Genomic DNA, 12,964 nt, shown 5'->3' on the forward strand with positions numbered 1-12,964 from the left:
CACATTCATAGAGAGAGATGGTAGTTAAGGGAGGAGATAATAATCTCCATAAAATTAGGGTACTCATCAGAGAAGTGAGAGGAGACTGATTTCAGATAGCACTTCAGCCCAAAGGACTTCAAACTCACAGTGGCCGAGGAAATGTATGTGATGTTGGGTTCTCATGACATGGTCTGCAGAGTATGATAAACGGGCAGAAACAGCCAATATAGGGAGGTGCGAATAAGATGTGATGTGTATTAAGATCTCTTCATTTCGTGATTTTTAATACACAGTACAGATATGAATTTGGTTTTTAATACTCATGTTTGTCATCAGACTGTGCCATTTCTTCAGATCAGGGTGAGAGTCAACATGTATCAATGGTGTATTTGTTGTTCATTATCTTGGAAGAAAATATGCCCAGTATTTAATCAGCTTCCGTGCATAAATATTTTGTAACTTAATGGCATACTGTAGGATAAAGCAAATATTTTTATGACTGTCCAGAGTGAAAGAGAATGTTTACTGTTGATACTTGGGATTTCTAGCAGCAATATTAATTGAAGTAAAGTTCAGCAAAACTCTTAACTTTCATAGTTTCAAAATCTTTAACTAGAAGATGTTGGAAAATGTTGACCTTCATGTTTTGGGGCTTACAAGAAGGAAGTTTCACAACATATTTTGGTACCTTATGACCTATTGTTATAAATACTATCATGTTGCTGGTTCTGTGTGTTGCAAGAGCAATCTTCCAGGAACAATACTTCTGTGTTTGTTTGGAGTTACTAATGGAACTGGTACATGCAGAATTCTGCTGTTCCTTTCCCATTTCCATACAAAATGCTATTTTACATTTCTACTTATCATAGCTAAATCCGAGATATATCAATTTTAAAACAGTAAGGATCCTTTGACTGAGTTGTCCACTGTTCAGGATACTAACCTGAACCTCAGAAGATCCAGATTTCATTCCTTACTCTGCCACAAGGTAAATCTTCATGATCTTTTAGCACTGTAATGTTGAGTCTACTTAGATGTGTATATGTGAGTTGAGTACCTCTGCTCCTTATATAAAAGGATGAGGGGAGTCAGGGTCTATGGGTTAACTGTTATTGTATAGGTATTTTTTAATACTGATGGAAGAATTCTGGTCAGTTTTGCACTTGTGGAAATCTATTTGATATGCAGGACTTGTATTCTCACATTCAAATAGCTTGGCTCATCAGAGTTTATTTTTACTGATACTTGTGGGTTGGTAACAGACCCACCAACGGTCTGCAACTGTTCTTAAGTGTTGTACCTCCGGCAGGACATGTGCATGTCTTCATGAATAGTCCTATTAGTTCTACCAGTGGCTTAAACTGGGTGGTTTGATTACAGGCATTGGCTCCCATTGCAAAACAAGTGCTGCACCCTCTGTCTCACAGCTGAAAACAGTGCCTGCAGAGCTTAGCTTGGAGATGTTTGCATTAATTGTCATTAAGGGGTATACAAACTGTGATTCCACTGGTGCTCTCCTTCACTGCAGACTCCACTTTCTGCCATTCCGCCTGTTCTAGTCACACATTCCCACCCCATGCCACTCTCTCTGTTAATTGTATTGGATCAGTGAAAGGCAGTCAGTTTAAAAATGATCTTTTTTCAGGTTGATTTTTAACACAGATCGGTGTTCAGCACTGTATCCAGTTCATCACTTGACCATGCACCCTTGTTGCACCCGTAACTCCAGATCTGAAGGCAGCGAGTGGCAAGAGGGGCAGAAGTATCTGCCCAGGTGGGCTTGTGGCTGAACACAACACTCGTGGATCCAGCCCAGTTCCACACTGATTATATCTCACAAGCAGTCAGCTTCATGACCTAAGACAACTGAGAACTTGTTTCAGTTTGTGTCCCAGAAGGACACATCTATCCACCACGTTTCTGTGAGTAACAGTGCTCCTCTGAAGTACCTCGGGGAAAATCCTGCCACAACTTCATGAATAACTGAGAAGACACAAGCGTGTGTTGTAGCCACGTTCCACAGGAAGGCTACATCAGCTCTACAGGCACTGTCTCAGCTTTACTTGTGAGAAAATAGCAAGAGAAGATCCTAGTCTCTAAATCTTGCCAGATGTTCAGCAATGGGAGTTTGGTCATTGAAGTTTACATGGCAGCCCGAGATCCAGCGGCATGTTTTGGGATCAGCCGAGGCAAGCTGCCAGCTCCCTGTGCTGTCAGTAGAAGCAACCTAAAATACGTTGGAGTCCAAACAGAAAACTTGCCTGTCCTAGCAGCTGGGAAGCAATAGCTCAGGGTCATGCACAATTGTGATGACGCCATAAATCATTCTAAAACTGTGTGCATCAAAGCTCCATGTGAGAAACCTGAGCAACACAGAGCAAAACCAAAAGTGTTAGTAACTGCTATGGATGTTCCCAGTGCTCCCATACTCAATCACATTTGTAGTTCTTGCATCCATACACTGCTAATATATGTGCTCCATTTCTGTATTTTGATGTGAACCTGAGTCTCCAACACCAGTTTCTGCTCCTGTTTAGAAACTCTGTCTCCCTTTAATTTTCATTAATCATCCTCAGAGAAGACTCTGAATGTCATGTGCTAGGCTACTTGCCCACATGGAAGTAGCTCACCCTTAGCACCTAGCAGACGTGTCCAGTGCATCCCCTGGCAATTTCTGAATCTTTCTGCCTCATGCAGATCTTGCTATGCCTGATTCTAGCAGACTTGGAGGTACGCTTCTTTCCCCAAACCAAATTGTATGTTTTTCCCCTGCTGTTTCTTCCCTAGTTGTCACCCTGTCATACTGCAGTGAGAGCAAGGATTACATCTGTAACCTTATAAATCTTACAGCACAGTGTGATTTCAGACTACTTTAAGATTCTAGTTACTTGCCTTGATACAAATAATTAATCATTAGCAACTGGAAAATAATATTATATCCCTTTTTATTTGTAAATTTTGTGTAAAATTTATCTTTCAATACCATGTTTCTCTAAAAAAAAGTTTATCTATAGTCTAACAAAGACTTTCTGTCCTTGGATCTCAAATTCTCATCTGCTTCAGTGACTGTTACACCCTGATGCATATTCTGACTACCCAGTGATTTCCTTATTGATAGATTCTGGAGATAGGAGCACAAGGCCACGTCTGTCTATTAAACAGAAACATGCATGTGAAGGAGAGAAGATACCTGAAAGAAGTGCTGCCCACTGATTTGCCACTGAAAGAGTCTGTGTGTGCTTTGGGGTGAGGGTCTGCTTGTTCAAGTATTTTCATTTCTTCCAGGATAAGGAAAAATCTTCAATCCCAAAAGCAAGCCACAGCACCTGGGAATATCTCCAGTATTAGTGTATCACTTCACCGGGTTTAGTTTGCAAAGGCTGTTCTAGGTCAGGGCATACACCTGCTCTTTCTTGCTAATGGGTCTTTGCCTTGCTTGTTTGGCTTCTGTTGCAACCTCTACCAACAAACAGGTCCTGTTCATTAACCAAAGATGTGACTCCAAGCAAACACTTTGGTCATGTGTATTTTTAATAATGTTTGTAGAGTTATATGCAAATACCAGTTTGGGCTTGTGTCAATATCTTTGGGACAGAAAGTGCAAGGAGGCCTCAAGCCCCGCTGGAATCAATGGATTTAACCATGCTGAACTCATCCTAAACTTCAGTGACCACATTTACACGCTGAAAAGTCCAAGTTTAACACACAGGCTGGAAACAGCTCATTTTATCTGCTCCATGCCTTGTCTAGCTCTGAAAGTTTGAGGATGGCATTTGTGCTGCCTGAGCTACAAATAAGCAGTCTGTGACTTGAGTTTATTTCTAGTCCTGCATAGGGTCACTTGAGCTCAGAAGGGCTTCAGGGCTCTAGTCTCACTGCAGAATAAGGGCTTAAGAACAAGCACAAATGGGAAAACCAGATGAGGGTATTGGATAGATTTAGGTTTTGTTCTTTCTTCCCTAAAACAGTTCAAGAAGATAGATTGGCAATGCTTAGTATCTGTGGGGGCTGTGAAGCAAGTGAAGGTTTAGGGTGAATTTTAATAAATAGCATGAAGTTGGATTTTTTTTTTCCCCACTTTGTGGAAAATAGTGGTTCCTCCACAATATAATAATTTGAATCTGTATTGACCTTGCTGCATGAGAAGTTTAAAGAGAAACTAGGAATTCTTTTAAAATTCACTCTTTCTGTTACATTTCCCAATTGCCTTTATTGTGGAAATTAAATATGAAGGAAAAGGTTAGTAAAATGGAAGACACTAGCACAGGCTTTGCACACCATTAGCCAATGGCTCACACGAGTCTATAGGATGGCTACAGAGAGTATGTTAATGGAAAACAAAACAAAACAAAAATGATTATTCCTTGTCCTTTTGCTGTACCTGCGCATGCAAGGATTTTTCTGTGCACTTTTCCAAACTAAAAATGAGATCTGTCGCAAGTCTCATGGTATGATTTTATACTATGGATACAGATATCCAAGAAGGAATAGTTATATTGATTGCCTGCTGACTATTTGAATTGCAGTCCTAAAGTTACTGCTTGTTTACAGATTCCAGTTCTTTGAGGCTTGGTCTCATATATAAGGAGCCAAATTCTTGAGTGTTGCAACAGCTTAATGCAGGCTGCAGATTCCCACTGTTGGTCAGATGGCTATTGTTCAGCCCAGTGCTTGCCTCTGCATGGGCACGGAAAAGCAGCCTGCCTAAGGGTATTGTAATATTGGTAATAACCATGGAAATTTTGCTAAAACTTTGAAAGTTATAAAAAGTAATGTGAGTACATCTATCAATTTGTGTTAAATAAAGCCATTATGCAACTGGAAACACTAGAAACCCATGATAGTACTAGTATGCCTAAACAACGAGAACAGGGCTTGATCCTGTAAGTGGGAAGCCCCTCAGATTTAGTCCAGAATACCTGAGTTGAAGATAACCTCTGCTGAGCTATAGTGGCTCCTTTGACAGACTTTCCATGGAGCTCAGAGACATGGGCATCCTCCTACTCTTCCAACACAGGTCTGCCCCGATGTGCCTCTGAGCTGTACACTGTGCTGCTCCTGATGCTGTGTCACGCTGGTCCCACAGACACTGTCGTGTGACCTTGAGCAATTCCCGTGGCCTTAGTTAAAGACTGTGTTGAGAATGTTTAGTGATCGTGTTTAGTGATCGTGATGGTAGCCACAAGGCACACTTAAAGGATGGTGCAGACCTGCCCAGTAAAATTCCTCCAATGTAGGAATGGTGCTGTTACCTGTCCAGTCCTTGCTTCCCCTCCTGCTATTCCCCACAAGGGCCATTTGCATTCCAGTGGTGGGAGCACTGACACAGGACGTGTTGTAGTGATAGGATGAAGGGTAATGGGTTTAAATTGAAAGCGGGGAGATTTAGATTGGATATCAGGAAGAAATTCTTCACCCCTCAAAGAGAGGGTGGTGAGGTAGTGGAACAGGTTGCCCAGAGAAGCTGTGGATGCCCCATCCCTGGAAGTGTTCAAGGCCAGGCTGGATGTGGCTTTGAGCAACCTGGTGTCGTGGATTGGGACTAGATGATGTTTAAGGTCCCTTCCAACCCAAACCATTCTATGATTCTATGATTGTTTCAGGTATTTAGGATTTAGGATTCTGCAGAATGAAAAGCCAGCCAGAAATACTAGCTTTCATTATTGTCATACGATATTGCTATGTTATCGCCATTGCAAAGTGCAAATGCAGAGCACTTGTGAAGATTAGCCTTCCCACAGTGCGGACCAGAAGCTGCAAACCTGGTTCATAACACGTATCCTCCTGTGCTCTGGCTTCCCTGAAATGGCAATGACAGCTGTAATATTAAATGCTTTGAGACCTCTGTGTTACTGATGTCAGACAGTAACCCTAGGGAATGAAAGACCTCATCCATATGTCATTCTCCCTTTGCTTTCAGGCTGTGGCAAAGCTGATGTCAGTGGATTGCCGTTGTCATGGTGTTTCTGGGTCCTGTGCTGTGAAAACATGTTGGAAAACTATGTCCTCCTTTGAAAAGATTGGCCGTTTTTTAAAGGATAAGTATGAACACAGCATACAGGTATCAGACAGGCTGAAAAAAAAGCTACGCAGGAAAGAGAAGAGCCAGCGAAAAATACCCATCGGGAAAGAAGACCTGCTGTATGTGAACAAATCACCCAATTACTGTGTCGAAGACCAAAAACTGGGGATCCCTGGGACTCAGGGAAGGGAATGTAACCGCACCTCAGAGGGACCTGATGGCTGCAACCTTCTCTGCTGTGGGCGCGGGTACAACACCCACGTTGTCAGGCACGTGGAAAGGTGTGAATGCAAGTTTGTCTGGTGCTGCTACGTGCGCTGCCGGAGGTGCGAGACCATGACTGACGTCCACACCTGCAAATAAGATTAAACAGAGAAAACACGGCCAAACCATCCCGCACTGTTTGGTAGATACAACTGCCGCCCCGGCAGCAATTACTCTTGCCTTGTGGGATTGCAGGGGGATCAGCCTCAGGGGAAATGGGTATTGCCAAACAACGGGTAGTCCAAGCACGTGGTGTATGAAAGAGCAACTGAGTGGTCAGCAGCCTGCACACACAGGGACAGCTAAAACAACAACAAAGAGCTCCTGATGACACATTTAAACATGTAACTCCATGAGCAGGGACAGACACTGAACTTTCCAAGTCTTTAGCAGCCACAAGATTGTGAAGATCCATGTGGTTGATAGGTACAGTGTAGAAAACTTAAGCTCTCATTAGCCAGAGACTGAAGAGTTAAGGGTATGTGTAAGACACATGAGATAACTCCTATGTCTAAATTTGAAAAACTGGGACTGGATGGATCCACTAGATTGTTCGTTTCTGCAGGCTTTAGGGGGGAAAAAAGAAGATAAAGGAGATGTTTTGCTGTTGACCATGAAGAATTTTCTTTGCAGCTGTTCAGAAACCTGTCTTCTGCAAAATGTGCAGAAAAGCATCTGGTACTGAGAAATGTGCATGACTGCAGAGCTGGGCACTGCCTGAGTGGAAAGAGAAGGGTCTGTCAGTGTGGAGAAAGCTGTGTCCAGACTAGAGGGGCTGTAGCACAGTTTGGTGAACGTGGATGGTATACCAGATGGCAACTTTCGGGTTTCTTATAGGTAGTCTTTCAAACACGCAAAGGACAGGTCAGAGGAGGGACAGAAAAAAATAAGTTCGGTATTTGAAGGTAATAAAATCCTTCACAGGCATTTCCTCAGTATCTGAAGGCACAATTTGCGAGTCAGCTGGTCATCACACCACTGTTGGACTGTATGCAATAACCTGCCATTCAACAATCTTGCTGGTGGTTCATCATCATTTTCATAATTAACCATAGAAGATTCAGACTAAGGAAGTCTGCCATAAAGTGAAAACTTTTTTATAACATTGCTTTCTTTTACAGGAGCAGCATCCTTCGGTTGCATCCTAAGTAAGCAGCATTCCTTAGGTTGCATCCTAAGTAAGTTTAATGCACAATGTAATTTATGGATTGGCCTACACCACTAAAATATTTAAACTGTTATTGGTAACGTTTTCTCCCTCTCCATATGTTGGCTCAATTTTATTTTACATCTGTGAAATGTTGTTTATTTTTATGCAGTGATTTAATGCCTGGCTTAAAAAGCATCATGTGAAAGGATTTCTGTTGTTTAAATGTGCAAAGACCTATTTTTGATAAGACAAGAAAGTTTATATTTTGTAAATATTTAAATTATGCAAGTTATGTAAAAGGTTTCCAAAACTGATGTGATAAGATTACAGCCTTTGACATTTGTTGGTTAGACATTTGTTACTATTGTAGTAGCCTCTAATTGATTTTTATTTGCATGTGCAGAGGGAAATTAGTCGAAGAATTACATAAATGTTCTTTTTTTGTACTATCAGGGTGGTTATAACTATTGCAGTTAATACACGCTGATGAGAAACACTTACTATGATTTTCTAAATGATCAGTTAATTAATATTCTGTATGCTTTTTCTGTTCTTTTCAATCCATTTTACAAGCAGTGAAATCCCAGCTCCAGTGGTAAGTGCAGAACTACCACTAGCATCAAGGGGACTTGCGATGGGTTGCAATCCCTCAACTTGTGACACACTAACAGATTTTAAAAAGAAGTCATCTTAGGCAGTTTGGTTGAGGTTTTCAGAGTTACTTTGAGGAATTTATGTCCTAGTTGTCAGTTATTTTCCCATGAAAGATGGTTACCAGGTTCCCTGTCACTCTTTATCAGATGTGTAGGTCAGGAGGAAACAAACAAAAGCTTCTTTGTTGTGGTACTTCACTGCCTTATGTTGAGTATCTTAGGAGCACCTGTTTATCTGTTGGTTCTTTTTGGACCTTCCCTCTACATTGGGCCAGTCTGTCTCCGTTCACCTAGCCACATAATTATGGTTGAGGCCACCACTGTTTTGTTGTGTGGGACTCCAGTAGGAACCAGCTGCTGGGATTTCAGTCTAGAGACCAAGATCACCCCAATCTGTGTTTCAAAACTACCTTACCTTTTACTGCACCTAAAGGTTCATCCATGCCTGATCTGTAAAATAAGGAAAATCGCCAATGTACTTCTCGGTGCGCCTCACCTTCTGGCAAGGTAGGAAGTGGGGAGAAAATGGTCCTGGGCTCCTGGTAAGGTCAGCTTCAGGGGTTTGCCTAGGAGAAAAATCTCAGTAGGCTGTTCGTGTGGGTTTGAAGGGGAAGGGCACTCACATCAGCATTGCACAGGGACGCCCGAGTGATGATGCAGCCGATGCAGTCAGGGTGTCTCTTGCCTGCTTGGCTAGCTAGTATTTGATGCTGCCTTACTGAGGGGTCATCTACCTCCAAAAAATAAAATCTTTTTGTTCTTAAATGTTGTTAATAAAAGATTTTTTTCTGGTTTTGTGGGAGGGAAGAGGGTTTTTTTCAAAGAATGACAAAAAAAGATTAAGAGGAGTGGCAACAGACACAGTTCATGAAAGCTGCAATGGCTGAGCAGACAAGGTAACAGGGATTTGAAGCTTCACTGGCAGCAGAAGGACCCATCTTGCCTCTGAGAAGCTGAAGAGAGCTATTTCACGGGAGGTGGCATTACCCTTTCTGCACTGAGGGCAGAGCACAGGTGAGAGCACGTGGTCTGAGGGTCTGTTGCTCACTGTCCTGCATCAGGGGTTTGGAGGCGGAAGCAGAAGCACAGCTGAGCGCACTGGGGAGGCTGGAGCATGACCCCTTCTCTTCACCTATCACAGTTGAAATTGCTGTTTATGTTAAGCTCCATTGTAACTTATCTAAGTTACATCCATAAAACTAGTTCTGGATGGGCAGCATCTGTAAAAGCAGTTCTGGACAGGATTGGGATATGGACATTGTTTTGTAGTAGCATCAGGGCTAAAGAAATTAGCTGACATCTGCTGCATTATTTATTCCATAAAACTGCCTTTACTTCTTCCACACTCTGGAAAAGCTCTCCTTGGGTGAGCAAGAGCAAGAACCATCTGTAAGATATCATGCCTCTGCTTTCAAAGATAAGCCTATGTACGGCATATGTGGTTCAGCTACTTTTGTGGGCATATGGCACTGGGATTCATTCACTCAGTGTAATAGGGTGTGTTGGGGTTTTTTTCACAGTACTGGGACTGGAGGATCAAGGTTTTTGACTTTGAAAACACAGCCTTGTAATCCTCTTGTATAGCTTTGCAATAATACATCCTTTCTGTTTGAAAGTAGCTATGTGTGTGCTTATCTGAACAAGTGAGATTAGAAAAAATGTGGAAAGAAATTTGCAGTCTGAGTGGGGGAAATGTCTTCTCTCAGTCCTGTTCCCTCACACTGTCCTTTTATCCATGGAGCAGCAGTTTGTGAAAAGTAGCAAACCTATGAAAAATGCCACAAGTTTACTTTCTGAAGAAAGGATAAATGTAACCTTTTCTGAAAGTGAAAATGATAGACACTGTTTTGAAAACAGAAATGCACATGCACTGGCTGCGTATTTTAAGAGCAAAGTTGTGTTGTTGACTGAAGTGCTAACATATTCAGAGGGGTTACTGCAGGAATAGTCTGTCGACATGCCAGCCTGTCTGTGCATTGGCAGCTGAAGAACACTGTCTTGTCCTTGCCTATTGGAGACCCCTTGTCAAAGGATGTGTAGTAAATGGATATGGTCTCCACTGCTATCAAAATGTCTCTGTGCTGGACAACCTTTTCCAGTGAATGACAAGTATGTGAGATGTATCTCTAAACAGCGACAATTAGCATTGATCATTCAGAGGAAATGATGCTAAAAGGACATCCACTTTGGCTGAGGTTTCTGACGGAGCTGAGATGCTTGATTTCATCAAAGGATGAGGTTTCACATGATCGCAAACGGCTTTAGGGCAGTTCTTCATAGACCAAAACTGTCATGGCTAGATCATGTAAAATGCTGAATCCATACCAACTCACTGTGCTGGCTAAAATTTATTAAAAACATGTAAAAGTATCATCCCACTGTGGCAGACCATGCCAAATGAAGCACTGTTCATCTGAGCCCTCTAAATTGTGGTAGGTATCACATGGGGCGGAATATCAGGAAGTATCAGAGTGGAATAAATGTTATTATTTGTTCTAGATAACCTTCTGAAAATATTAATTGTGAATCCTCTCCTGACTGTATCCTGTCTGTCTTGCCAGGTGATCTGGAGTGCCCAGAGCCAGTAGCAGCGGTAACCGTGAATGTTATCATGACTTTATTTTTCATTTCACACAAGGATCTGCAAAAGCAATTTTTAGGATTTTACACACTTTTACTATTTTTACTGTTAGTGAATTGGCATGGGCAGACAACAGCTAACAATACCTAACTGAGGAACAGGGCTTCTAACCTCCAATGAGCATCACTAAGGAGGATAGCAGCAGTAGTAGTATTCTGACTATAAATGGGAAAATGGGGAGAAATTACTTGCTCAGTCACTTGCAAAAGCATTGGCAGACCTAGGTTAAAAAAAAAAAAAAAAAGAATAGGCAGGTAACCTGATCATCAACCGAGGCTACCTGGTCACTGCATTTGTTTCTCAGCCCACATAGTTTGGAAACGGGGGTTTGCCAGTTAGAGCTGTACAGTAACCACCCGAGCCGTGACTGCTGGGCAAGTCCTGCTGCAGAGCCCAGTATGGGTTTTCAAGGACAGGCAAAGACTAAAATAATCGGTTAAAATTGCATTTCCTAAACATGGCCTGCTGTGGTCTGCATTTCTGGAAGTCAAATATGCTTTTTTCCCCACACACAAACAACAAATTCATCTTGAAGGGAATGGGGCCTGTGAACTCCATGTTAATGCTGCAGACAACTAATGCTAAAACACCCGTGCCTGTCCCAGAGTCTGCTGTTACAGTGAATGGACAACTGTGTAATTCCACAGGTAGGTCTGTTAAATAACTAGTGGTTTACTCAGCAGCGAATGAAATTAATCCTCTCTGGCCACTGTGTCAACTCTGCAGGGCTGGAAGTTTGGTGGCAGAGAGGAACACGAGTCTGCAGTTTATTTCACAGGTAGCAGATAACGCTGATTGGGGATCCCTCTGGCCCAGGCTGGAATTTGGATGCCAGGGCAGGCTGTAAATGGATGGCCTTCAGCGAAGGGGAGCTGTCACTTCGCTTGCACAGCAAAGAGATGTTACAAATAAAGCGTTGAGGAGAGTGAAGGCAGACACACACGTGGAATTTAGATGAACTAATTGAACCGGAGAAAGATGGAGAGATCCATTACAGGGTAGTGCCACATGCCTTGTGAAACCTTCCGCTGAACCTGAGCCGGCGAGCACGAGTACAGCGTGTCACAGGCTAAAAGGTCAGAGCCTGTCTCAGGGTTTGGCCATTTCATTTTCCTCCTAGCCTTGCTAGGTTTATGCCTATGCAGTGTAATTTTAAATGAGCTGTACATTTTCCTTGTTAATACTTCAAGAATCATCAGTTTACCATCAATTTTATATATACATATTTTTTAATATCAAGTTATGTGTGTATCAGGGTGGCTTAATTAAAATGCTGAAACAGTTAACTGGGTAAGACTTCTACAATCATTTTGACCAAAACCCTGAAAATTTGTATTTGATTGTGGAATAGGGTGAAACGTATTTCATGAGCGTTTCTTTTTTCTAGAGGAATAGCTTGACACCACACTAGGGGTTAAAACCAGACTGCAATATTGTTTACGATGATTTACCCTCTCTACTGGAAGGTACATTGTGCCTCATGTCAGTAGCACAAAAACAGCTGACAACTGAAACAATGTCCCATTCCTTTTTGCACGGACCAATCTGCCCCATAATCTGAGAAATTAATTTGACACTCAATTGTGTCTCAGTATGTGCTAAATAATACTTTGACGTTAAACATGCTGATACTTTAGAGGATCTATATATCATTGAGAGAATCAACATGCAGAGGAACACAACAGCAAGATGCTATTCAATTCCAGTTTAAGAAGTGCTATTTGGGTTTTTAAAAACACAGTTCTGGTTAGTCATTGCTGATTATGCCGATGGGAGCAAAACCAAAAATGAACCTGAAACTTGGAGACCTAAGTTTTATACTTGCTGATTTGGGAGCTTTAGGCTGCAGTTTCAAGGCCAGATGGGTTTGCCCACCAGGTTGCCTGAGCTCAGGCTCCCTACCCCCTGCCCTGACCCCAGCGCGTCTGTTGGTCTAACGAGATGCTTCACAGAAACATGCCACAAACAATAGATTTGGCTCAGTTTGGAGCACCAAACTGCAGCAAGGATGTGGAAGTCAGAACTCAGGGTGGTGACCAGGAGCAGTAACTCCTTGAGCTGCCGGTGCTGCCAAAGTCAGAATATTGTCCAACTATGGTTTCACACTTGGTGTGCATTGAAAAGTCCAGGTTTTTAACATGAATCAAAAAAGCCCAAACCCACACAGAATGAATGGAGAGTATTTGACACAAGTTCTGCAAAGCAGCTAGTGAAATAAGCCCGTTTTAGTGATTCCTATGAAAGAGGTTTAT

General features: G+C 42.2%; 1 protein-coding gene across 1 annotated transcript in view; it reads left to right on the plus strand.

Annotated features, from left to right (window-relative positions):
* Nucleotides 1–6,367, plus strand: part of WNT16 (wingless-type MMTV integration site family, member 16) — a gene marked incomplete at its 5' end in the record, with an annotated part of 7,911 nt that extends 1,544 nt beyond the window's left edge. Inside the window, one exon of the mRNA XM_010154797.1 lies at nt 5,903–6,367. Within this exon, the coding sequence (XP_010153099.1) occupies nt 5,903–6,367 (465 nt within the window). The remainder of the gene's footprint in view (nt 1–5,902) is intronic.
* Nucleotides 6,368–12,964: the final 6,597 nt, after the last annotated feature.

The sequence above is a fragment of the Eurypyga helias genome, unplaced genomic scaffold, assembly GCF_000690775.1.
Source record: "Eurypyga helias isolate BGI_N326 unplaced genomic scaffold, ASM69077v1 scaffold12767, whole genome shotgun sequence".
NCBI lineage: Eukaryota > Metazoa > Chordata > Aves > Eurypygiformes > Eurypygidae > Eurypyga > Eurypyga helias.